The sequence below is a fragment of the Ceratotherium simum genome, chromosome 2 (genome assembly GCF_057802395.1).
Source record: "Ceratotherium simum simum isolate JZ-2026a chromosome 2, ASM5780239v1, whole genome shotgun sequence".
Classification (NCBI taxonomy): Eukaryota; Metazoa; Chordata; class Mammalia; order Perissodactyla; family Rhinocerotidae; genus Ceratotherium; species Ceratotherium simum.
The window spans coordinates 18,272,234-18,297,109 of NC_141901.1; the positions used below are offsets into that span (position 1 = coordinate 18,272,234).

At 41.5% G+C, this 24,876-nt stretch overlaps 1 protein-coding gene across 1 annotated transcript in view; it reads left to right on the forward strand.

Moving 5' to 3' along the window:
* The first annotated feature begins 3,264 nt into the window (after positions 1-3,264).
* LAMC2 (laminin subunit gamma 2) overlaps positions 3,265-24,876 on the forward strand; it is a 51,143-nt gene continuing 29,531 nt past the window's right edge. The window contains exons 1-2 of the mRNA XM_004424948.3: positions 3,265-3,502; positions 21,558-21,746. Of these exons, the coding sequence (XP_004425005.2) occupies positions 3,424-3,502; positions 21,558-21,746 (268 nt within the window). The 5' untranslated portion in view covers positions 3,265-3,423. The remainder of the gene's footprint in view (positions 3,503-21,557; positions 21,747-24,876) is intronic.

The window sequence follows — 24,876 nt, forward strand, 5'->3', positions numbered from 1 at the left end:
AATGAAATTCTAAGTGCACAAATTTTGAAACATTGGACAGGCAAATCTGAATGTAACAGAAATTTCCAGACATGTAGCAGAAATACAGATTAAGTAACAACTTCCAAGTAAATGTTGGTAAACTGGACATGAATTTGGATTGGACTGAGAGTTTCACAGAAGTTTAAAATTATGAATGAATAGTCGATTAGCAGAAGAGTTGAAGGAAAAAAACCCTGTCTTTCTCATATGGGTATTTGTCAGTAATCACAACAAGTAAAAACTGATGGTGCTTAGTGATAATATTAATAGCAACAATAATAGAAATAATTATTATACCTTACTTGTATAATGCATGTTAAATGCCTGGTGCTGCTCTGAGCACTAGATAGCTTATTAACTCAATTAATTTTCCCAACAACTCTAAGGGTGAGTGTTCTATTATTATCCCCATTTTACAGATGAAGACACTGAAGCTCAGAGAAAACTAAGTAACCTGCCTCAATGAGAGGTGAAGCCAGGATTTGGCCCTGGGAATCTGCTCCAGAGCCTTGACTTTCGGCTACTAGAGCGCTCAACCCCAGCAGCGCATGAGAGAATTCTCAAATTGTCAAAGGGGGTTGGTATTGTCCCTGAGCAAGGTAGGAGATTAAGCCAGAGCAGAGGTCTCACATCCTCTGAGACCTGTCTGGCTGTTTAGATGTATGAGGAGGCCTAGAATAAGGCAATGAAAAGAGGGAGGAGCTGAGAAAAACTGGAGCGTACTGTTCACCTAAAAGAGGGTGCTGGTGGGCCTGGTACCCAGGGGCCTGCTGCCCATATTCTACCCCAGGTCCAGGCGACCTCTGGGAGTCCTTTCAGAGCGAACATATTAGGGAAATCAGAAATATTATTCACAGTCCGTGTGACTTGGCTTTATTGGTGTGGACCAGTAGTCCATCATCTGGTTGAGTTGTAACGGATGTTATCAATAACCATTGACTGCGTATTGAATTCATTCAGTATTGTGAATCTGTCTTTTTTATGGTGCTTTTTAATCTGACCTAACAAAGAGTTTATGGACTTTGGAACTAGATTGCCTGGTTTTGAATCTTGGCTTTGCCACTTACTAGCAGTGTGAATTTGAGCATGTTGCCTGATCTTTCCGTGCCTCTGTTTTCTCATCTGTAAAACGGGGAAATTAATAGTACACCTATTTCATAGCACTGTTTTAAGATTAAAGGATTATTATGTATAAAAGACTTACAACAGTGATGGCAAATAATAGGTACTATGTATGTGTTAGCTATTATTATTATCACATCCAAAAATGATGGTAGATGAAAATATCTGTTCCAACTTTTGAGATATAACAAACCACATTAATCTGTACTAAAACGAACTTTACCTTCAAGACTTTATCTTGCAGGTCCCTCTTCCTTGTTCCTGCAGGACTGTGGGACATTCACTGCACAACACTAACGGGTAGAAGTGCAAGGATCTGGGTCCTCAGGGACGTGATTTCAACCTCTGCAATGTACCAGCTACTAGAAGGGAAAATTCTAAATACTTGGTCTCTATGACCCGAAACTTTAGCAGTAATTGGACACCATGAGGTTTGAGAGGGAAGAATCTTTATGTTATTTGTTTGAATCCTGGACAAAGTAGAAGAGAATAGAGCTTGGGATGAGAAAATTGGAGTTTCCTTTCTATTCCTCATTTTTTGTTGCTGGAGGTTTTAGATTAGGGATCAACCAGTTTGCAGTAATCTGTCTTGCCCCTGTGGTTCTTTGATGCTGTCTTCAGATCCCGGTTATTTCTGAACACACATTTCATGCTTCACGTACTGTACAAAGCCATGCCTTGCTATCCCAGTTAGCCCAACTGGTCTTGATGACATGCACAAACTGAAATTCTTTTTAATTATTTTATTGAGGCCATATTGGCTTATAACATTGTGTAAATTTCACGTGTACATTATTATATGTCAGTTTCTGTATAGACTGCATCATGCACACCACCAATAGTCTAGTTTTTATCTGTCACCATACAAATGTGCTCCTTTACCCCTTTGTCGTCCCCCCCCCGCCCCGTCCCCTTCGCCTCTGGTAACCATCAATCTGTTCTCTTTACCTCTGTGTTTGCATAAACTGAAATTCTTATACCCGCTGACATTTAATCATGTACTATTTTGTATTGTTTGTTGCCTTATGTTATCATCTATAGAACTATCTAGAGAACATTCATTCATTTAGTGAGTGAACAATAATGTATTGGGGGCCTTTGCAGGCCTTGATGATGAAAAGTCGGCGGTTGTTTTGGACAGATTGTGTATATATTGTGTATATATAAACTTCTGGTACTTTTTAAATCTCCAGTAGGAACCACGGCTTTCTCTTTGACAGCAACCTCTCTGAATTATTGCCACCAGCCTCCTTAGGGAAAGGGACGATGTAGGATATACCACGATTTGCAATTTTTGGATATCACCCACTTCACCTTGCACAGTGGATGTGGATGGTACTCACAGTTGGTCTCAACAAACATTTTCTAATGGGCCCACAGAGAATGGCATGGGAAATATGCTCTAAGATGTAAAAGGAATAGGAACTCTGGATCCTCTTTCTTATTCAACAGAACACTTATTGAGCACAGACTGCGGGCTAGAGACTGTACTGGTTGTTAGGGATACACAGTAGTACCTAGCCTTCACAGAGACACTGACCAGTCAACAAGTGACATAATGAATTGCTAGCCCAGGTGACCAAGAAGTTCCAGGGACCCAGGAGAGGAGCCCTTGGTCCAGCCTGGTGATGGTGAGGGAAAGAATGAGGTGTTAGCAGAATGGGTGGGTTGGGGTGGAGTTGCTGTATTTCAGAGAGAGGTTGAACCTAGGCCAGAGGGCGAAGAGGACCCTGTTGTGACTCTCGGATTGGCCTATTTTCCTTGATGACTTTTAGACCAGAGCTGATCAGCGCTGCTGACTTATTTCTGAGTTCGCGCACTTGAGACTGGGCCTCCCAGTTTTAGGAAGGGGCAGGCTGCTAGCTATCTCTGTGAATTCTGTCCTAGACCACCCCCAGAGAGAAGGAGGGCTTGAGGAGGATCTGGCACATTCCTCCAGAAAGATCTCTGGGCCGCAGCCTGTGCGCCACACCCTTGGTCGGGGCCAGGTGTGCGCCCTCCTTGCGGCGAGGGGGGAGCCGGCGGCGGGGTGAGCGCTTTAACAGCTCGATGTGTGCTGTGTTTGTCTGCCTGCCTCCCGAGGGTTGGGTTCTCCTTATTCACAGGTGAGTCACACCCTGAAACACAGGCTCTCTTCCTGTCAGGTCTGAGTCAGGTAGAAGAGTCGATAAAACCACCTGACCAAGGAAAAGGAAGGCACAGCGGAGCGCAGAGTGAAAACTCCCAGCCGCGAGGCGCGGGCAGCGACCCCTGCAGCGGCGGAGCGCGCCCGGCCCGGCCATGCCTGCGCTCTGGCTGAGCTGCTGCCTCTGCTTCTCGCTCCTCCTGCCTGCAGCCCGGGCCACCTCCAGGAGGGAAGGTGAGTCGGCTTCCAGGAGGAAACGTCGCAGCCCTGGGCGGTGAAGCGGCCTTTCTCTGCAGACCGTGATGGCTGAATGTACCTCGGAGGATTGCCACTCTGTGGAGAACCTCTTTAGAGCTCCCTCCGCCTCCCCCATTTGGGGCTTCTCGAGAGATGGGTTTTAAATAAGACTAATATTCTATAAAGCTGTCTGATTTAAAGACGCGAAGCCAATAGGTGTGCCAAACTAGGGTTTTCCTTACTTCAAAAATCTTCCTTCTTGATTGCTTTTTTGATTAAGGAGCCCGTTTGATCGGTAATGTCAGTAATATGTTGGTATATAAATTCTTTTCCCATTGTGTGTTTTTATTGATGGGATTTTGGTGGAAATGTGTTCTGTGGCTGTGAACGCCACAAAGATTGAAAAGGAACCTCTTTAATAATCGTTCTGGAATACCCGTTCCAGTCTTTGGGATGGAAAATGAGACTTAAGAGTCTTAACAATGCTTTGCTTTTGCATAACGTTACTTTTTATAGTATTTTCACATAATAGTCATTCACCAGGCATATATTGGGCACCTATGTCATAGATCATTTGATCTTATCTAGGGCATCCAGTGGCTGTCATGTCGTGAGAAGTTCAGGTCATGTAAACAAAACTTTATGAGAACCTAGAAACTTTACCATACGCATGTGTCAGGTATGACAACACAAAACGGGTGTTTTCCTTGTCACTTAGTTTTACCAATGATATTTGCTTGTATAATTACTGTGAAGTTTCATGTTTATATCGCTTCCTGCACCTGATGGCATTTCAATAATCATTTCAGTAGGTCCAAGAGCCATTTTCACACATGTGCATGGGTGAATATGAGACAACATTCACGTGCACATGGAATTATCTTAGACATTCCATTTATTACCGTGCAGTCTAGGTGATGCTGACCTGAATTGTATTTGAATGACATGAATATTTTAGCATGTGTTGAATGCATTGATACAGTCCTTTTTTGTCTAAAATAATCTTGGAATTAACTTCCAACTCATCATCCTTGACTACCATTTTAAAAACCATTTGTGAAAATGAAGATGTAGGTTTGGTTCCCTTAGAGAAATAGGATAAAATAGGCTTAACATAGTGAGAAACAGCCTAAAAGTAAGGATAGCCTCCGAATATTAGAATTCAAAAGGATGCTTATGGATCAACTACTAGAATCCCTTGACTTAAACAATGAAAAAATGGAAATGGATTTGTGCAAAGCCACACAAGCAGCTGCTGGCAGAGACACATCTGACACTTGATCCAGGGGTGCTTAGGCTGGAGCTTTTGGGACCACATTATAAAAGTAATAAGGGAAGAGATACATGTGTTTTACATAATGGGTAATTATTGAGGCAATTTTCTGTTTGGCTATAGTTGAGTGTATGTGTGTGTATTAGAATTAGACAACAGAAACAAATATGTAGGATGTTATCAATCGCTTGATAAAATCAGACTCAAGAGGACAGAGCATAGACTCTCGCTTCTCAAGGATGGACAAGCTCTGAGCATTCTATCTAGACCATTAAGTCAGAAGCAGTGTTCGGGCTCATTTGCAGACTTTGTCCTTCCTTGGAGACAGGCCGCTTAACATATTAGCTCCCTCCTCAAACGGTTCATTTTGTGGTTCAATGAGAGTGTGATAAGTTTGGTGTTAGGAGTGAGCACACATGCTTTTCCATTCATGGAATGTTGGGATGTAGTGGAAGTTGGACTGAAAGTATGGTACTTGCCACATCCCAAAGTGACCCACCTATGTACATCCTGTGGGCTGCACCTATGGGAACCTAAAGCAATGATGTTGCTTCCTGGTTGTTCCCTTGCAGGTGAAATTATGGAGTTAGATGTAATCAGCAAGACTTTCAGGGTTGGTCTCAGCTAAAGCACAGGTTTTAGAGCCAGCTTGACCTGGCTTCAAATTTTGCCTCATTCACTTACTAGTTCCTTATAAGTAACCTTTCAGTTTCCTTAGCTGCTTGGAGTCTGGTTCTTCACCTGTTCAATGGAGGCAATAGTACTGTGCAACCTTGTAGAGTTGTTGAAAGGATGAGAGATTATTGCAAAGTGCCTTAAAATGCCTGGAACCACATTTCTTTAAAAAGTCTGAAGCTGGGCTGGCCCTGTGGCTTAGCGGTTAAGTGCACGCGCTCTGCTACTGGCGGCCCGGGTTTGGATCCCGGGCGCGCACCCAGGCACTGCTTCTCTGGCCATCCTGAGGCCGTGTCCCACATACAGCAACTAGAAGGACGTGCAACTATGACATACAACTATCTACCGGGGCTTTGGTGGGGGGAAGGAGGAGGATTGGCAATAGATGTTAGCTCAGAGCCGGTGTTCCTCAGCAAAAAAAAAAAAAAAAGAGGAGGATTAGCATGGATGTTAGCTCAGGGCTGACCTTCCTCACAAAAAAAAAAAAAAGTCTGAAGCCAACAGTACAAGTATGGTGAACTGGGATGCCCAGAGATGAGTAAGGAGCTCACAGTTGGTGTGAGAGAATGTGGCATGTAGCTCCAATGTCTGGATTATAGTTCACATGGGGAGGGATGACTGGAGAAGGCGTGAGAAGGAGATAGGAATGAGACTAGAAATGTAGCACGAATCTGGTTGTGAAGAGCCCTACTACCAGGCCGTGCAGTTAGGATGGTGTCCTGTAGTGGAAGAAGAGTTGCAGATATAAGCAGGGGTGGCTGTGGTCAGATTCATGTTTTGGAAAGGTCGTTCACTTAAGGGCTTAGAGGGTGGAGTTGAGCTAAAAGAGGCAAATAAAAGGTCATTGCAATAGTCCAAATAAGACATGATGAAGGCTTTCATCATGGGGGTGGAAATAGCAAAGAGAAAACAGATTACAGAGACGTTTAGAAAGTAAAATTGAAAGAATTTGGTGATCCAATGAGTGTGTGTGTTGGGGATACAAGTAAGGGAAAATCATGAGAAATAAGGAAGAGTCCTAGATGGGTCCAAGCCTTCAGGTTTGTGTGATTGGTTAGACAGTGTGCCATTAACAGAAATGAGGACTATAAAAGAAGGATCGGATTTGGGAGCAAGGTTGGGCAGTGGATGAAGAGGAGGGAGGGAGTTCCTGTGGGGACCTATTGAATTTGAAATGCAAGTGGAGATGTCCAACAGTCCCTGGGAACAGCTGGAACGATGATTTTGAAGTTTAGAAGAAAAGTTCGAAATAAAGTTGGGAGCCCAAAAGTAGAAAACAAAGCCTTGACAATATATGAGACTACCTGGGACATGAAGGTAAAAGAAACCTCCACACTTAAAAGGAGATGGAAGAACAATGAAGGAGAATAGCAGGAATGAGCATTGAGGATAGAGGAGAATCAAGAAAGAGGACTGTTTTGTTAGCCAAAGGAAGAGTTCGAGCAATGTACAATTAATAGATGGTATTCAGATATCAAAATATGAATATACAAAAAATGAGGACTAAAATAACGCTGTTGGATTCAGCCATCAGGTAAGTTTTGAAGCAACTGTTCTTCTAGAATAGTGAGCTCAGAATCCAAGATTATTATAGATCACTAATTTGGTTTCTCCTATGCCTAATACTGGAAAAGAGGTGCTATGGATAGTGGAAAGGACCCCTGGAAAGGCTTACACTCTCTCATAGGTTCTGTTCTTTAAATTGTTGAAGTGGTATAGCATCAGACATCAGACTGCAGGCTCTGGAGTAAGATTGCCTGGTTCAAATCTTAGCTCCATCATTTACCAGTTGTGGGATTTGGGCAAGCTACTTCACCTGTTACTCAGTTTCCTCGTCTCTAAGATGAGGATAATAAATTGTTGTGATCATTGCATGTAAAGCACTTTGCACAGTGCCTAGTAGGCACTCATTATGTGTTCAGTATTATTGTGGTATAACTAACTGCCCAGCCAGTACTGAATGTCAGTATATCACCTTTTGAGTTTTAAGTGGTGAAATTTTTGAAGGGGCTCTTTACTCTCCTTTCGTCAGCCCCAAAAAAGTGATGCTTCTGCTCAGGCTGAAATGAACCCCAAGTTTTACCCAATGAAACAAATGGAATACCTGACAAGAAACCCAAAGCAGATTGGCATTCATATCATTTCTTCTCCTTCCCTTTTGTCAAACACCAGACCTCATCACATTCAGATTCAGCAAATCTGTTGCTCTCTAGACCATGCCCAAATGTAAAATGACCCTACATAAGATGGTCTCTCACTTCTCAATGGGAAAATGTCCCCTCCACCACCAAAAAAAGGGTTTTGCCAACTTGATTTATGAAAACATGTAGCAATATAGATGCAGTGGTCACATCCCTCTTTATATTTAATTTAGTGAATTAGTTACACAAACATATTTAAAATCACAAAATTTACAAGATAATACCTTAGAAGTATTGATTTCCTCATTCACATTTCATGAAGTAGTTATATTCAAACTTTTTTCATTCATCTTTAGCGTTCCTAAAGCCACTTGAATACAGTTTCTTCTTCACTTCGGACTAGGTGGCTTGAGATGCAGACCTGTTTGAGTCTGTTTTGATGCTGTCGCTGGAAAGTACACCATTTTCAAAACATGTAAAAATTATCCTTAAGTGCACATTGTGATCTTCACAGTGTAATCATCTTGAAAGTCTTATTTATGACAACTTTCAGCACTCTCAGTTGTGAGATAGCCAACAGTTAGGAGAATCGTGTTCCATAGCCTGGCCTCTTTCTTACTGATGAGTATCCAAAACATTGATTGAGGTCGTTTCAAATTAATGTGTCTTCCTCAAACAATGCTTAAAATAAGATAATTGAGAAAGTGCCCTGTAAAATGAGAGATTTTTAAAGGAGTTAAATGTGACCCTTTTACCTCTGAGGGAAAAAAATCGAGAAAATAAAAACCTCCACCTTATATTCAAGTATGTACAATAAACAGGAATATAGAATTGGGTTAAAATGTAAGTTGGAAATTCCTATATAGGCTTAAATTCTGGATGTCTTCAGCTTGGGGGCAGCCATTGGTTTACCTCCACTGGTCCAAGGAGCTGAGGAAGAATGTTGATTTGTGATCAGTGTGTATGGGAAAGTCAGAAGCATGAAATTAAGGTGTTGAGGCAATCCTGGGAATATTTTTCCCATTTAAGTTCTTAGTGGTTCAACTGTATTGACTTTTTTTTTCCAAGAGAAATTTACAAGGACAAGACTTGAATCATCCATTACAGACCAGTGTAGAAATAGGAGCTCCATAGATTCTGGAATACTCTAATTTCATCACAAATTAGACCTAGTAGATTACTGAATCATTACTGGGCTGTGTTCTAATATAACCCCCAGCTACATGATGTAAGATTTGAATCATATCCAAAGCCAAAAGCTAAGTCTTTTCTGTGTCTGTGGGTGACTGTATGTCTGTATATGTGCCTCCCCCACAAACACATGCTTCCTTATGTCACAATTATGAAAGAAGAAAAGAACGGTTCTTCCTCCAGCACTGCTCAATGTCAGGGCTTGAGTCTTTCCCTTCTGCTGTGTCGGAGGAAGGTGGAGATCAATTGGGCAAAGGTATACATATCCTGGACTTCTTCAAGCTTGTTAACCATTTACAGAATTCCAATCATTTCTTTTCCAGATTTTATTTTTATTCATTGTGTGAATATGAATCTTCACATTCTAAAAAACGCTTAAATTGCAGCCAAATCATTTCCCACACTAACTTAAACATTGGAAAAATTATCCAAATCTTCAGCTGCACTTATGTGGGGCATTTCTTACAAAAAGGTTTGCCTCTTTCACCACTTCGTTCTCTGATTCCAGCATCATGGAACTAAATGAGAATGGACCTTAGGGGTTCTCTGCAGGAGCCTTTCATTCTATAGATGAGGAGAATGACACCCAGGGAGGTAGAGTAACTGTCCAAATTCTCCCAATTGGCGATAGCAGAGCTGGGCTCCAGCATGTGTAATCAACACATAGATGGGAAGATTGAGGCACAGAAAAGTGATTACCTTGATCAGAGCCGTGCATTTGGTAACAGGACCAGATTTCAGGTGCCAGTTTAATGTTATTTAACAAGATACCTCCGTGGCTTATTTCTAATTCTTATTAAGAATTTTTATTTAAATTAATTTTCAGACTTGATGGAATCCTGATCTATTATAAGAACATGCCTTATGTCTCTAATTGGAACATCTGTGTCCTGTCTATTCAGAAGTCTCTATTTGTGTATGTGAGTCAATATACTGGCCTTTCCCTTACACATGTCAGAGAACAACAGGTTAAAACCAAGCACAAACTCTAGTTTCTGGGGCATTGACAGGAGAACAGATTCCAAATTACCAAGTTTCCTCTTCTCTTTGTTTAACTCTGTTGTCAGATTATCACACAGTTTAGAATTGACCAAGGGGCTCAGGTAAAAAAAAAAAAAAAAAAAGGGACCATTGAGGGATAGCGATAAACCTTCCTGTTTTACCAGTCATTGTTCTTCAATGACTGTTGACGTTTTGATTCTATATCTGTAGAGTTGTGTCCAGAGGTTATATTTCTCTCCCTTCTGGAGACTGTTGGTATAAGTTTTGGAGTCTTTCAGGATCAGGTTAGTTTCATGGCCAGAACATTGACCACGTAAGTTTTACACATACTTACTGCTATTTCAAATCACTACCCATTTTGCTCTTAGTAAAAAGGAATTCCTAACGTTTAAAGATAATTTCTCATCTCAAGCAGACTGGTCTACTTTGTGATAGCAGTGGGTCCAGCAGTAACGTGAAGCTGCTGCCCCTGCCTCATCCAGGGGTTTGTACATGGAAGGAGGGGATCTTCACATGCTGAGATCTGCCGCGACAGAGGCGAGGCCACAGCTGACCTGGCGTGGGAAGTGGCAGTGGAGCAGCAACGCATTTTTCCAATTAAGAGGCAGGACACATTGCTCCCACTTCCTGGTAGAGGTGTCCTGGTCTCTTCTTAGAATATTTGTTACTTCTCCTTATGGATATATTAAAATGGTTGGTCTCTTAAAAGGCCATTTAATTCATTCTTCTGACTTCAAGAAATACAGTTTTAATTTATCCTTTTCAAATGGATTTTTGTTTTCAGAAAAGAATCTTTAAGGAAGATGCCATAAATGCACTCCATATATATTTTCCAAACATTGTAAATAAACGTGAATTACCATTGTTCTTTTGTCAAAACTGAGAACTATAATGGTGCATAGTAAGCACGCACGTACCTAAATGCTTGTATCTTTGTGAAGGGATGTAGTGATAGCAAAAAAGTCTATGGTTAATCTCCTTGTACAAAAATGTATTGTTCATAAAAGCAGTAAAAGGTTTAAAGAGGAAGAATTATTTATTAGGTAACTTTTTTTTTAAGGAACCAACATAACACAAATTTAAATGATTGAAAAACCACATTTAATGTATACTCCAAAAAGCATTTCAGTACAAATCGGAATTTCCTTTTTAACTTTTCTTTATTCAGACTCCTCATACAGGATTTCTTTCTTTTGGCTCCTCGTTGCTTCAGGTGTCACCTCTAGCTGTCCTGGACTCTCTAATTCCTTTACTTCAACTGCTTCTTAAAGGGGCATATGATACCTTTTGTTGGGCCATGTAGGAAGTGCTCAAAGAACACTATGCTCTTTGAATAACAGTCAAATGTGCTTTCTATATTGGAATGCTTTTCTTTATAGATGATCTCATAGAAATATAGCAGTTGCAATTTCTGCGGTCAGAAGGGTGTGGGGTTACATGTGGGCAATGAACACTTTCGTATAGAATCCCTACCATGATCACTTACTGAGTCTCCACACTCTGGCTGACACCAGCTGTCTTGGAGTAGAGCCCTTACAGGTGCCCCGTGTAAGAGAAGGGGAGGCTCTTCTATAGCTCTTGTGTCTTAACCTTTCACCTTTGAACTCACTCAGACTGAGCCCTCAGCTTCCTTCTTTACCCTCAACTCCTTTGCTAGTCAGACAAAAATTGGCATCCCCAACCTCCCTGTTCACTGGGACTTTCTTTCTCTCTCTGCACAGTCTGCCTGGGCCCTAGTGGGGTGGTAGGGGAGGACACCTCCAGGTGTGGTCACCTGGTGTAGTCCTCACCAGGCCGAGTTGCCTACAATCCACACGTGCTGTTTCCAAGTCTAGGTTGTAAGACAATGTGCTATGAACTCTTAGTGAAAATAGATGACTCCTTTTAAGCCATAATCATTCAAAAGAAAAATGTTGTGATTTGAGTTTCATTGACTCTTGATGACTTTAGACTATTTAGAGATGAAAAGATGTGTCCATATTTTATCATTCAAAATTGCCCGTGTGATTAGAACACTGACCTCTATTGTTCCTCTCCTCAGATCACATCACGTTGCGGCCTTACTTACACTGCTTGGGCATTTATGTGTCCTGGGAAACAAATGGGTCAGGCAGGATACGGCACCAGTGGTTCTGGTGCGTGGGCTTAAAATGCGGCTGTGAAAAATGTGAGAGAAAACTGAGTTCAGTTAAAAGACTCTTGGCAAGGGAAGTGCCATTTCAGTTTTCTTATTCTGATTAGAAAACATATTGGCACGTACCTTAAAAGATAAAACTGGAAGCACACATTCACACATTAAACCATACAGTTCGAGATCAGTTTAAAGGATGAAATGTTTAGATTTTGTTTTAAAGCATTCATCCAAGCTGAGAAATATATTAAACCCTGGAAAGAAAAACTTCATGTAGGAGGTTTTAAAGCTCGAAAATACTTATGAGCATTTTCATCATCACATGTTAAGTATAATATTTTAAAAATATTCATCTTTTCATCTTGAATATCTCATATTTGGACACTTAGATTTTTGCAAATAGGTTGATAGCTTCCAATGCCTCTGATACCAAACTGATAGATGACAGGTGTATCTTGCTTTAGACTTCATAAGTAATGTACAATTTGAATATTTGTAAAAATAATTTTAAAAATACATTAGAATAGATTGCTATTTAAGGGACACCTTCAATAATTGCTTTTGTTCTGAAAATAAGCATTCACTAGGATTTTAAAAAGTGAGTGTACTATTCTCAACTTTAATTTTATTCACCACCTTCAGTCTAGCTGTTCACATACGGACTTCCTATTGAAGGGCCTCATTACAAGTGACTTCATGGAGGTGATGGTTGCTGTCTTTGAGCATAAAAGGGTTGTCAGTTTACATAAGACCAGTTCTTTGACTCAGAGGAAGGGAATGGTATCCAATAAGATAAATTAAGGTTTAATTTTTAGTGTAACTTCTTTGAACAAACAGAAGGGGAGAGGGTGGTTGGGATTGCTAACCCCAATTTGCCTCTCCCCACCATGGTGCTTCTCCTTTACAAAGAAACAGTTTTTAGAAGCAGGGGAAGTAAAGACATAAAATGAATGGGAGAGAGAGAGAGATGAAGATGTCCCAGTGAGGAGTGTTATATGAAATTAGGCTGGAAAAATAGATACTATGGAAGTCTTTGTAGGCCATGTGAAGGAATTCTGGTCTTTATCCTAAAAGTAAAGGAAAGGCATCAGAGAGTTTTAAGCAGAGCGGTATTGGTAAAATTTGTATATTGAAGAGGTTTTCTGACTGCAGAGTGGAGGCATCCAAGAGAAGTTGCAGGGAATTCACTTAAGAAGCTATTATAAGAAGAGGTGGTTGGGGTTTGGTCTAGAATGGCCATAGTGGAGATAGACTTGGATAGACTTGAGCTGTTTCTATCAATGAAATTTGGTGTTGAATAGAATAGGGGCAGGTAAGAAAGATGGAGAACGTATAAGGATAGCTTTCAGCTTTCTGACTTGAAGGGACGGCAATCACGAGTTTGGTTTTAAAAGTGGTTTATGTAAAGAGCTTTTGAGGCAACCAGTGGGAGATGTGAAGTGGATGGCTGGGCATGAGAGTCTAAAGTTGAGAATGAAGTCTGGGCCAGGGAAGTATCTTTGGATGTCAACACCTCTGATGTTTTTTGAAGCCCTTGGCTTGGATGAGAGAGTTCTCGAGTTCTAGAGTGAGGAATCATGGAGGTTCAGGACTGAGCTTTGGAGAACACTAATAATTAGAGTTGGGGTAAGGAGAGGAGCCAGCAAAGACTTGGGTCTGTGGGGGGCATGCAGTGGGCAAGGTCAGAAGCCAAGGGAAATCTGACAGTATGGCGTCATAGTATCCAAGGGAAGAGAGTTTCAAAAAGGTAGGAGAGAAAAAGATTCGTTGTCTCAGAAAGGGAGCAAGGGGCACAAAATGCTGGAAAAGAAACACAGGGCACACACCTTTCTTCTAAATTAGGAAGAGAATTGAGTGCCATCTCTAACTGGTTTAAATAAACGTGGCCTCATCCACAAGAGACTACAGGCAGCTTCCTTTATAAACTTGCTGCTGTTTGACTGAATCAGTATTAGTGCCTGAAGCAGCTGAAATGGCAGCAAGAGCAGCAGAGCTCCGCGTAATAGCAGCCAGCACCCGCTGTCAGGTTCAGACATGATGCTCGAATTCCTAGCTCCTGAGGCAGTCCCACACACCAGCCAAGTACACGACCTGTCAGGGTTCTGATCACTGCACACTGATCTCGCAGTCTGGAGCCTGCCTCATCCCCTTGCCCCTCCTCCCGCGCAGCCCTAGGCTTGCTGCCCTTTGAGATGGCAGGCAGAACGTCAGTCACTGCACAGACCACAGATGGGCAGGCGGTCCTGGCGCAGATATAGTTCATGAAAGCAGCTACCTGAAAGAAAGTTCCAGACACTCCTTCTAACTGAAACTATCATATTCCTCTCACAGTTCTTTCTGTTCTCATCTCACCCTGCAATTTTTAGGTTGAAACATTCGTTTTTTACACTGAATACCATATACGTAGACAATGAAAACTTGGTGTGTCGTGTTGAGAAAATTTCCTATTGGGTCCCTGGACTCCTGGGAGATTTCTGTATGTTCAGGTTCTTGGGCTTTTCTTAAGTCAGACTGCCTGTCTCCCTCCCTCCCTCCATCCCCCCCACCCCTTTCTTCCTTTCTCCTCTATCCATTCTTCCATCTATCCTTCCATCCATTCTTCCATCCAAAAATTACAGTCCCAAGCCTCATATTAGGTCCTATGGGGATACAACATGAGAAACGCTATAGAGGAAGCAAGTCATGTACACGGATAGTAATGACTCAGAATAGAAAGTGATCAATGCCAGGAGAGCGGTGGGGATGAAGTCCTGTGGGCATTCAGAGGAAGGAGAAGCTTTGAAGGATTATCAGCCGGAACCCTACACAATCTGATTTATGCTTCTTAAGGAAATCGCTCTGGTTGCCGTGTGGGTTTAGGGAGAGCGGAAGCAGGGTAGTGCCCCAGGCAAAGGAGGTAGCCAGCCTAAAGGCCAGAGGAGCGAAAGAGCTTGGTGCATCCTAGGATTCCTGCAAGGATCTGTGTGTTGGAGCCCAGTGCACAAGAGAGAGAAAGAGGAATGAAATAAAGTTGGAGAGGTCAGGAAGGCCAAATCCACAGGGTTTTGAAAGGAGTTTGGATTTTTAATTTTGCTGTTACTGTTACAGCACTAGAAAGCACAACGATTCCATCGTACGAAGATGGAAATTAGATCACCTTGGTGAAAAGCAGAGCATGTTTTTAAGTTTAGAACAATAGCAAGAGGATCTGCTTGTACACAGATGCTCATATTAATGCCAAGTTGTTAAAATTTCTCGTAATTGCTTGCAACGTTTCCTATGGGAAATGTAAAATGAGGTCTTGATGAACTGCAACCGCTGATGATGATTATTCCAAGGCCTTGCCCCGAGTACAACCCTCGGAAATATTTTCGGTTTCCTTTCATTCTCCTAAGGATACAGCTTGGAAACAGCCTTTGCCGTGTGCTTCCTGTCCTGACCTGTTGGAGTTGTGTGTTTGAGTGAGGGAGGGGGTGTTTGAAGTGAGCCTGAGGGTTCTGCACACCTTGCTCCATTGTTCGCAGAGGTTTCCAGCTCCTTGGATCTGGTCTCCAGGGCGTGTGGGTGGTGGCGGGCAGATCAGCCTGCGTCTGGCTGCTGGGCTGGCTTTTCTAAGAAGCACCTTGAGGGTCAGCGACCGTGTGCTATTATAGTTATTATTATAATAAATACTTAAGTGCCAAAGAGGCAGCATGCAGCGTAGTCAGACACAGTTACCACCCACGCTTTACTAGACTGAAAGAAATATGTGAAAATCTGAGTAAAATGACTCAGTTTCAGATGTGTTTACGTGGGGCTTGAGGTAAGCTTGATGAATCTCATTCCTTTAGGGGTGGAGAGAGCCCTGGCTGACAGAGACGAGGGTTTCAGGGAGTTGGAGTAAGGAGACAGAGAGAGGAGGATGAAACCTTGAAGAGATGTCCCTGGTTTGGAAAGAGTACAGTGCAAAGGATTGGTCAAATAAGAGTAATGGATGGGACCCGGCACGTAGGATACAGAGCTCAGTGAAAGAGGAAGAACCTGCCTGTCTTGATTCCTAGACTTATAAGGGCTTCAGGTGTGTTCAGGGTCCCAGGCTGATTTGTTTCTGTATTTTCTGATGAAATGATATCTTAATGCCAGGCCCCAGACCCATGCCTGTCCATGGTGAAATGAGGAAAACATGGATAATGTGATGAATGTCTGACAAAGCCCAATATATATCAAATAAATATATATATTTACAGTCTTACTTGACAGAATAAAACATTGACAACTCTGTGTTTTGAAATCTTGCTAGCTCATGAAGTCCCAGGGCAGCCTCCCTGTTAGGTGTGAAGTGATATTTATTAAATGAATGAAATAAATGTAGTATATCTCATTGACTGAGGACAGAGGAAGGATCGGAGGAAAGGAGTAAGAATCAGTAAAACAAAATCTAGCAATGAGGTACTTGGAGAGAATGGGGATTTATCAGGAAAGGTCAAAGAATATGTGCAACAAAATGAGAGGCAAATAGTTTGACATTAGTTAATGTAAATAATTCATGATAATGTATAAGAAAAACATCATGCCCAATGGATAAATGAACAAAGATCATGAACAGATCAGTATCAAAATAGAAATAAAATAGTAAACCAGCACATGGCACTTTTCAACCCTCTTCCTAACTTCCTATTTCCTTCACTGCTGTATGTATTTCTCCTTAACAAATATTGCTATCCCAATATTCTCTCTATATAACTTATCTTGTTTATTTTCTTTCCCTCCAACTTGCATGTAAACTCCACGAGAGCTGGGACGTCTATCGGTTTTGTTTACTTCTGTATCCCCAGTGGCTACACAGGGCCTGCCAAAATAGCAGATGCTCAGTTCGTATTTGTTGAATAAACGGATGACTGGACTGTTGATCAGTGGTTCCCAGTTGACCCAGGAAATGTCAAAGACCCCCATCTTTATACTTCCATCACTTGCATTTTGTGTCAAGGCTCCCTGATGGAAACTAGACAACAAATTTACAAAATTTGCAAGTGGCCCAAAATTTGGGAGTGGAGGGGAGGAAGACCTATTCCTCTACCCTCTAGGTCCTTCTGGCTGGTCTAAGAATTAAATTGATATGAGACACAATAACAAGAGAAAATCAAACAAAGTTTAATAACATGTATACAGGGGAGAAACTCAGGAAAACTGAGTAACTTGCCAAAATGGCTGAAGCCACCAACTTAAATACCATCTTCAGCTAAAGGCAAAGGAGGATGTTGGAGGTAGTGGTTTGGGTCTTCAAAGGGGAGGAAGGTAATTTACATGGAGATGGAAAAGCAAGTGTTGGATAAATATTTGTTGGGCCATCTATAGACAATGTAACTTTAGAGAGAAAACTTTGATAAAAATGGGCTTCGCAAAGATCCTCCCAGGCTATCGTACTCAAAGTTATCTGTGGTGATGGCCTGTCCTGGGACAGGCCTTCTATCTTAAATTCTTTTAGGTAGTTAGGGGGAAGGTCACAGTTTCTTTTAGAGTCTTTTGTCCTTAAAAATAATTAAGCCAAAGAGACACATTTTGGCCAATACTGATCTCCTACAGTAGAAGAGCAAATAGATTACAAAATAAAAGTGGAAAAAATTCTAGACATAAAATTGAACAAGGCTAAACATAAAGGAAGGAAAGTATAACAAAAAATTTTTTTTTAGAATTCCCTCTTGTTTTAAAATGTATTATAGACTTGTATTTAGGTCTATTAATCTAAATAAATCATTGTATTATAAGTTACCAAGAAAGGCTGTTTTCTGGACTAGGCTTCTGTGGAGAAAAGCATTCCTTCAAAGAACAGGGAAGAGAGTGACTGCTAAATATTGGTATTTGTATTTTTAAGGCATGTCCGGACATGTAGGGACACATGGAATTCTTTAATCACGTCTAGGGGTTTCCTGAAGTTCAAGAGAACATGCATTCATTTGTTCATTAAAAAACACTAGATACAATTATGGACCCGGCACTGTGCCATATCCTAGCACTTCATTTTTCCTTTTTTCTAAAGCATGAGATGTGTTTTCTGTCTGTTAGAAGAGCAGAGTCAAATTCAGAGATTTGCCCTTGGACAAAGCTTTATTTTAAAAAGAAATTTAAAAGTATTTTTTTTGCCAACATTGAAAAATCAGTAGATTTCATACACAAAGCCAGATTTCTGTCTTCTTTAAAACCTAAGGGCAATGCTGACTACTGTGAACATCATTCCCGTGTGACTACAATTGGCTGGGCGTGAAGCAGTGCTTCGCCCTTTAGCCCTTTTGGCAGAGTACCCACTGCTCCCTGTTGCCTTATTCCTAGCCTGGCACTGCCCTTCGGCAACCAGTGTGCCCATGGTAGTGGTTGGGCAGAAATGGGTCACAAAATAAACAAGACCAGGCACAAGCTGTATGAGGCCCATTTTATTAAGTCCAGTTGCAGGAATACTCTGGAATTTGAAATATAAAGATTTTTTTTCCCATAGTGAGAATGAATAATAATTGGTTTTAGAGAAGTTAGTCTAAATTTGGGAGATAGTTTGAGAAAGACCATGTTTCAAATGCATGAATGACAAAAAGAGATAGTTTGAGAAAGACCATGTTTCAAATGCATGAATGACAAAAAGGATCATTCCATGCAAAACAGCAAACTCTGGGTGTGACCGTTTGTAAGACTCAATATTGAGCTGAGTGCGGTGCAGATTGGTGACCTCAGAGTCCTGCAGGCAAGGCAAGAGAACGTCTTCACGGAGTTCTCATGTAACGCGGACACAGGAGGCCAGTACACTCCCTGGACACGAGGCCCATACGTCCCCTCACTCCAGCCAGCATAACTCTGGGCTTTAAGGGAAACTCATTTGAGAGAGAGGAGGGTAGTTTGGCAATAGGTCTATAACCTTTGGGCAAGAGTGGAGATGCTGGCTGAAGACCTCCCTTGCTGGAACTGTAATGCATCTCTACGGGAAGCTGTAAATTTAAAGGAAGAACACAGTTCTTTCAGAGCAGAGCTTTAAAGGAGAAAGGATGGAAGGAGAGGGAGGTGGTAAAAAAAAGATTATAACAAGGTTATCTATTTTTAAAATATTGCTCTAAATAAATATATCACGTACTGTGCTTATGAAGTTAACTATTACTAGCAAGAATTATGTTCTGAATAAGAAAGGCACAGTGAAAAGTTAGTAATTATTTTGAGATTGCTTTCAGAGGGTATGCAGGGCAGAGAGGGCATAGGCTCAATGTGTGATCCAGCTGAGTCACCTCACAAGGATCGTTGGCTGGTGAGTTTAACTCTTGTACATGCCCAATGATGGACTCAGTAGAAATTTCACAGCACATGAGAGCTGTGTGGCACATCTGTTCGAGATCCAAAAAATTAGTTACACAAGCATTTGTTGGGAAAGATTCGGCTTGGCACCAGTTCTGTGAAAAAGCTCTGGGAGTTTGAATTGAGTGCAAACTTAATATGCTGTAAGTTTAATGAAATGTTAGGCTGCATCCATGGAATTATAATATTTAGCCCTGTTGTAAGCTGAGCTGTTCATATCACACTGGAAGTACTGTAATAAATTCCAGTCACTTTAAGAAAGATACTGAAAATTAGAGTGTTTCTAGAAGGGTAGTCAAGAAAAGTCTAGAAGTCATGACATGGGAAATGATTGAAAGACCTGGAGGTGACAATTCTCCAGTTTAACCTGAAGAAGAGAAGACTAAGGAGGGAGATGCTACAGCTATCTTCAGATATTCAAAGGCTTGGCTGATGCAGTGCCTTGTAAAGCCATGTTTGAAATAAATGTCTGATAAATAAATAAGTAAATGAAGAAGAGAGTAGGTGTGAGTGTGTGAGAGAGTGTGTGTGTGTTGTTTTCCAGAGTCCAAGAGCATGTAGTAAATATTATAGGGAGGGAGGCAGATTTTAAACTCCATTAAAAAGAATTTGTAACAACCAGTGCTGTCTAAGCAGCGTTAGGATATCGTCCTTGATCAGGAAGGATTCCAGAAGGGGCTGAATAACCCTCTGTGAGGGATTGATAGAAAGAATGCCCATATGCGGTAGTAAACCAGATTCTTGAGAAGCAGGGTTAAAATGGAAAGGTGAGGGCTTTGTGGTTAGCCAGACCTGGGAGCAAATTATATCTTTGCCATTTAGCTGTGTGACTTTAAGCAGGATCTACCCCATCTAAGCATTTGTTTCTTTATCTGTTAAAGGGAGATAATAAACCATGTTAAAGTGTTATTTTGAGAATTAACTGAGCTGAGGTATATAAAGTCCTAGAAATAGAGTGGGCTCTGGATAGAGGTTAGTTGACTTTCCCTAGATTAGATGGCATCCAAAGTAGTAAGAGAGTGAGTTTAGGAGCTGTTGTAAGGAAGTCTCTTAGGAAGCTCATCAGATTTACTTAGTCACCTTTGCCACCTTTGTGCCTTCAGAGCATGACATGACATGGCCTGCACGGGGCAGCTGTTCAGTAGGTGTTGGCACATTTGTTGACTTTTTTTGTCCATACTCTGGGGAAGTCATGGCCCTAGGCAATTCTAGAAACAGGCTTTCATTGGGGCTGCATGGCCAGTGAAGACAGTGTGACTGGTGGAAAGAAAGTGGGTTTTGGCATCCGACAGGGGTTCAAATCCCAGCTCTCTATGGTGTCAAGTTACGTAACCTTTCCGAGCTGCATTTTTCTCCTCTAAGGCAGTGCCTGTCTCATACCAGTGAGGGGTGAAATAGCATAGGCAAAGGACTTGATATTCTTTCCTCAGTGGGGATCCTTTCAACAATCCAGGGAGGCAGATAATGCTGTGTACATTTATAAAAGATGAAACAAGACTCAGAGAGTTGAAGTGATTTGCCCAAGGAAATAGCAGAACTGGTATTTGATACAATTCTTTTAACCTCAAGGCTCATCATCTTTCTCTTCTACACCATGACTAAAATATTTTTTGAGTGTCTGCTGTGTGCCAGGTGCTGTGCTAAGTATTTCCACCTGTTACCTCATTGGCTGTTTAGGTCCAACTAGAGATGTTAGTCACTCCATGAGTCTCTTTGGAACATCCACTTGTTCACTAGGGTGAACTTTCCTAGACACTTGAGAAAGGTCACTCTTCATGGGACTGTGGTTCTCTTTGACACCTGGCTTTGGAGGGACACTCAACGCACAGTGAGGAGGGAGGAGATACCTGTCCAGACAGTCATAGTAGCTCCTCAGCCTTGACCATCACTGGAGGGATGAATGCTATGTATCTTGAACAGTTGACACCATCAGCTGTCAGACAGTTGTGCTAGAGTGCACAAGTTGGCAGCCCTCGAGTCTTCTCCAGCCCATAGACTTGTTCTGTGGGGTTGCACAGGGTTTTAAAAATGAATTCCTGTGAATATTTAAATCAAGAATTTTTACACAAAAATACATAAGGTTTTTGGTTTCTCTTGAGGAATTGGACAGCCTGGCAACCTTGATGCTCTCCCAGGCAACACCCCACTGGCACCGTGTAATGGCAGCTTCGTTTAGGTACAGGAAAAACTCCCATAGTCCTCAGGGGTGTATTTCACTCCCTTACCTTATGCCATCGAGCAGTTTAATACGTGGCACCCCATGCATAATTTATATTAATAATAATACAACACCTTGGAGAATTGTGCCTGAGCTGTTTTTTGCTAATGATGTCTTTTTTTCCTGATCCTCAGTCTGTGATTGCAATGGGAAGTCCAGGCAATGCATCTTTGACCAGGAACTTCAGAGACAGACAGGAAATGGATTCCGCTGCCTCAACTGCAATGACAACACTGACGGCATCCACTGTGAGAGGTGCAGGGCAGGATTTTACCGACAGAGAGAAAGAGACCGCTGTTTACCCTGCAACTGTAACTCCAAAGGTAGTTGGAAAAAAGGGGGAAAGGAAGAGAGAGAAGGAGAGGGGGAGAGGATGGGGAGGGAGGGAGGGAGAGAGAAGCAGGCAGGCCGTGAGGGACATGTTCAACTTCTAGAACAATTGGGAATCTACTAGACACTGGTCTTTTTAGCAATTTCAATCTGAAAGGAAACGTGTTTTTCTGAAGTCTGGGTTGTAGGAACCAGCTGTGGTCTTTAGGGCATGTGGGTTTGAATTCTGGTACCAAGAGGCACACGATTACCTTTCCCGTCAGATGGGGTCTTTAGGGCATGTGGGTTTGAATTCTGGTACCAAGAAGCACACGATTACCTTTCCCATCAGATGACAGTGGTTGACCCAGGGACAAAGGAAGCTTGCACTCTTCCAGTGATGGTTCTTCTTATCCATAACTATCCCTTTGACCAACCTCTCAAAAAATAAGAGATTAGAAAGATCTGTTTCTGGTGCTAGGCTAGATGCTAGCAATATAAACTGGTACTAATAGAAGAGACAGACAAATAAACAGGCAAATTAGAGTCTTTCACAGAGTCGTTAACAAGGGAAAGTAGAATAACAAATAGGAAGCACCTAACAGGGTGGTTCATTCATAGGAGGGCTTGTTTTTGTTTTTTAACGTATCACCCAGTGCTGTCTTTGCAGAACTGTAGTTAGTTTTTGTGCACACAGATGCACACATCTCGCTATATTCATTGTGGGCAGACAGTAAAGACAAGTTAGTAAGTATGAAGAGGGAGAGAGAGGTAGTTCTGTTAAATAAGTTGAGTTTTTTTTAAACTACCTCATTTGTCTATTATCTTTCTTGGCAGTATCTGTTTCTCCTCTTTGCTAGAAAGTGTTTGATAGTATAATATGATAAATATTAATCTACCTAAAGGGCATAGCCTTAGTGCATGGCAGTGACTCAGTGTAGTTCTATGGAACCAATTCAGAGCAGCAGCTGAAAGAATCTAAAAACGGGCAGATTTTGGTCCAGTCTTGAGTTGCTGGTAGAGTGTGTGCGGGAGCCTTGTAGAAAACTGGGGTGACCCTGTGGTGATACAGACCCCATATCCTAGGAATCACTTCCAAATTCACCAGAGTTACTGTTACGATGTGGTTTGAGTCAGACTTGCCCTGCTTTGTGGTGTAGAATCAGCATCCAGAATCTTTTGGATTTAACAGTTCTCCCTATGAATCAAAGAACTTCATAAAGAAAAATTAAAAGAAAAATTATTCCACTTTAATGGGCATTTAACCTCTCTGAAGAGCTCATATCCCCTTAGGCTACGCAGCTTCATCGTAAGTCACTGGAATTTGGTCTTCCTAGGAAAATGATCAGTGAGAATGTAATTAGAAATTTAATTGGCTCAGCTGGAAAGCCTGGCCTGAAGATAAGGTTATTAGTCTCAGAGTAGACAAGGAGCCTGCTGCCTAGCAAAGAGAGATGGTAATGAAGGACTTACCACGTCGTCTCTTCTTTTTCACTGTGTAGTCCATTGCTCGCCTAGCAACAATGAGCCTGGCTCTTTCTTTTTTGGGGGGAATAGATATCCTGGATTCAGCGTGAACAGCCTGGTAGCAAGTGGCGGAGCCTAGCGATGATTTTTATCTTGTGTGATAGCTAACATGCATTGTATGCTTACTCTGTGCCAGGCACTTGTCTGGATACTTTCATCTAGTAATTAATTTAATCTTCACAAATAACCTTAGGAAGAGAGTGCTATTCTTATTTCCATTTTACAAATGAGGTAGCAGAGGCTGAGAGAGGGAGGTGAAGGAGCTTGTCGAGGGTTGTAGAGCTATATGGCAGAGCCAGGGTTCCAACTCCAGGGGTGCTGACATCAAAGATCATAATGTAGAGTATGGTGGTGGGTTTGGAGCCAGACAGCCTGGGTTCAAATCTTGGCACTGTCGCTACTGCTGTGTCACTCTGGGCATGCTCCTTAACCACTTGCTGCCCTAGTGTCCTTATCTGTGAAAGAGTGATCCCGCTGTTTATATCAGAGGATCATGAGGATAATATGATGTTTGTTAAGCACATGGTAGACAACTCAAATTGTAGTTGATGCAGTTGTTTTTCTTATTAGGACAGAGGTCAGGATCTCAATCTCCTGGAACACTGGTTTTTTAAAAAACTACATTCCAGCTTAGAAAGAAACCTGGTAGAGGCCATATATTTGGTCTAAAACTATTTATTAACATTTTATTTATTATTAACATCCTGAAATTGACAGTGAGTTTTTCAAATATTTTTTAACAGTGGGGAAAGTAAGACCTAGAAGACTTAACAAATGGCCTAAACTCTCCCAGCAAGGGATTGCAAGGGCTAAAGTTGTAATCCAGGTATTCTGATTAATTTAATATAATTGTTAAATAATAATGTTCTTTTAAAATGCAAGTGCATATATATTTTTTAAGTGTTCTCAAAAGGAAGTATACGCTCTTGGTTTAAATTTTATTCATTTTACAATACCTTCCTGCGTCCTCAAGTGCATGTAGACTACATCTGCATAAGCCTTGAAAGTGCTTATTGGGACAAGAGGCTGTTCTTCCTCTGTTCTTTAAATCCAGTTGTTCACAATCCCAAGAGTAGCTCGTAATGTAGGAATTGGGACAGGTGTTTTTATTTTAATGAGATACTTTGAAAACCTAGTACTATTATTTTAGAAGTTTTGGAACATGAAATAAATTAGTCATGTTCACAGTAAGAACCTGTGTACATCTCCATGTCAACTTTGCAAGGCTTGAAGGAGACTAGAGATAACAGTACAAATTACATTTCTTAATGTAGCACCTACTATGTGTGAGACAGTAAATTAGACACTTGATATATTTTAGCTCAAAGTCTTACAATAGCTCTATAAGGCATAGGTTGTTAACCCCAGTGCTGAGGAAGCATTTTGCCCAAAGACACACAGCTAATAAGTGGCAGAACTGGTATCTGAAGTGAGATCTGTTGGACTTCAAAGCCGGGGCTCTCTTCATGTTCCCCCAGCTTCTAGAGCTGTATTCTCTACATAGTGTCCTATGGAACACTGTATTCCTCAAGATAATAGTAGGCATTGCCTGTAAGAATGTCAAATAATGTTTGGAAACACTGGCATTAAAAGGTTAACAGGCTTCATGCCTAGTGA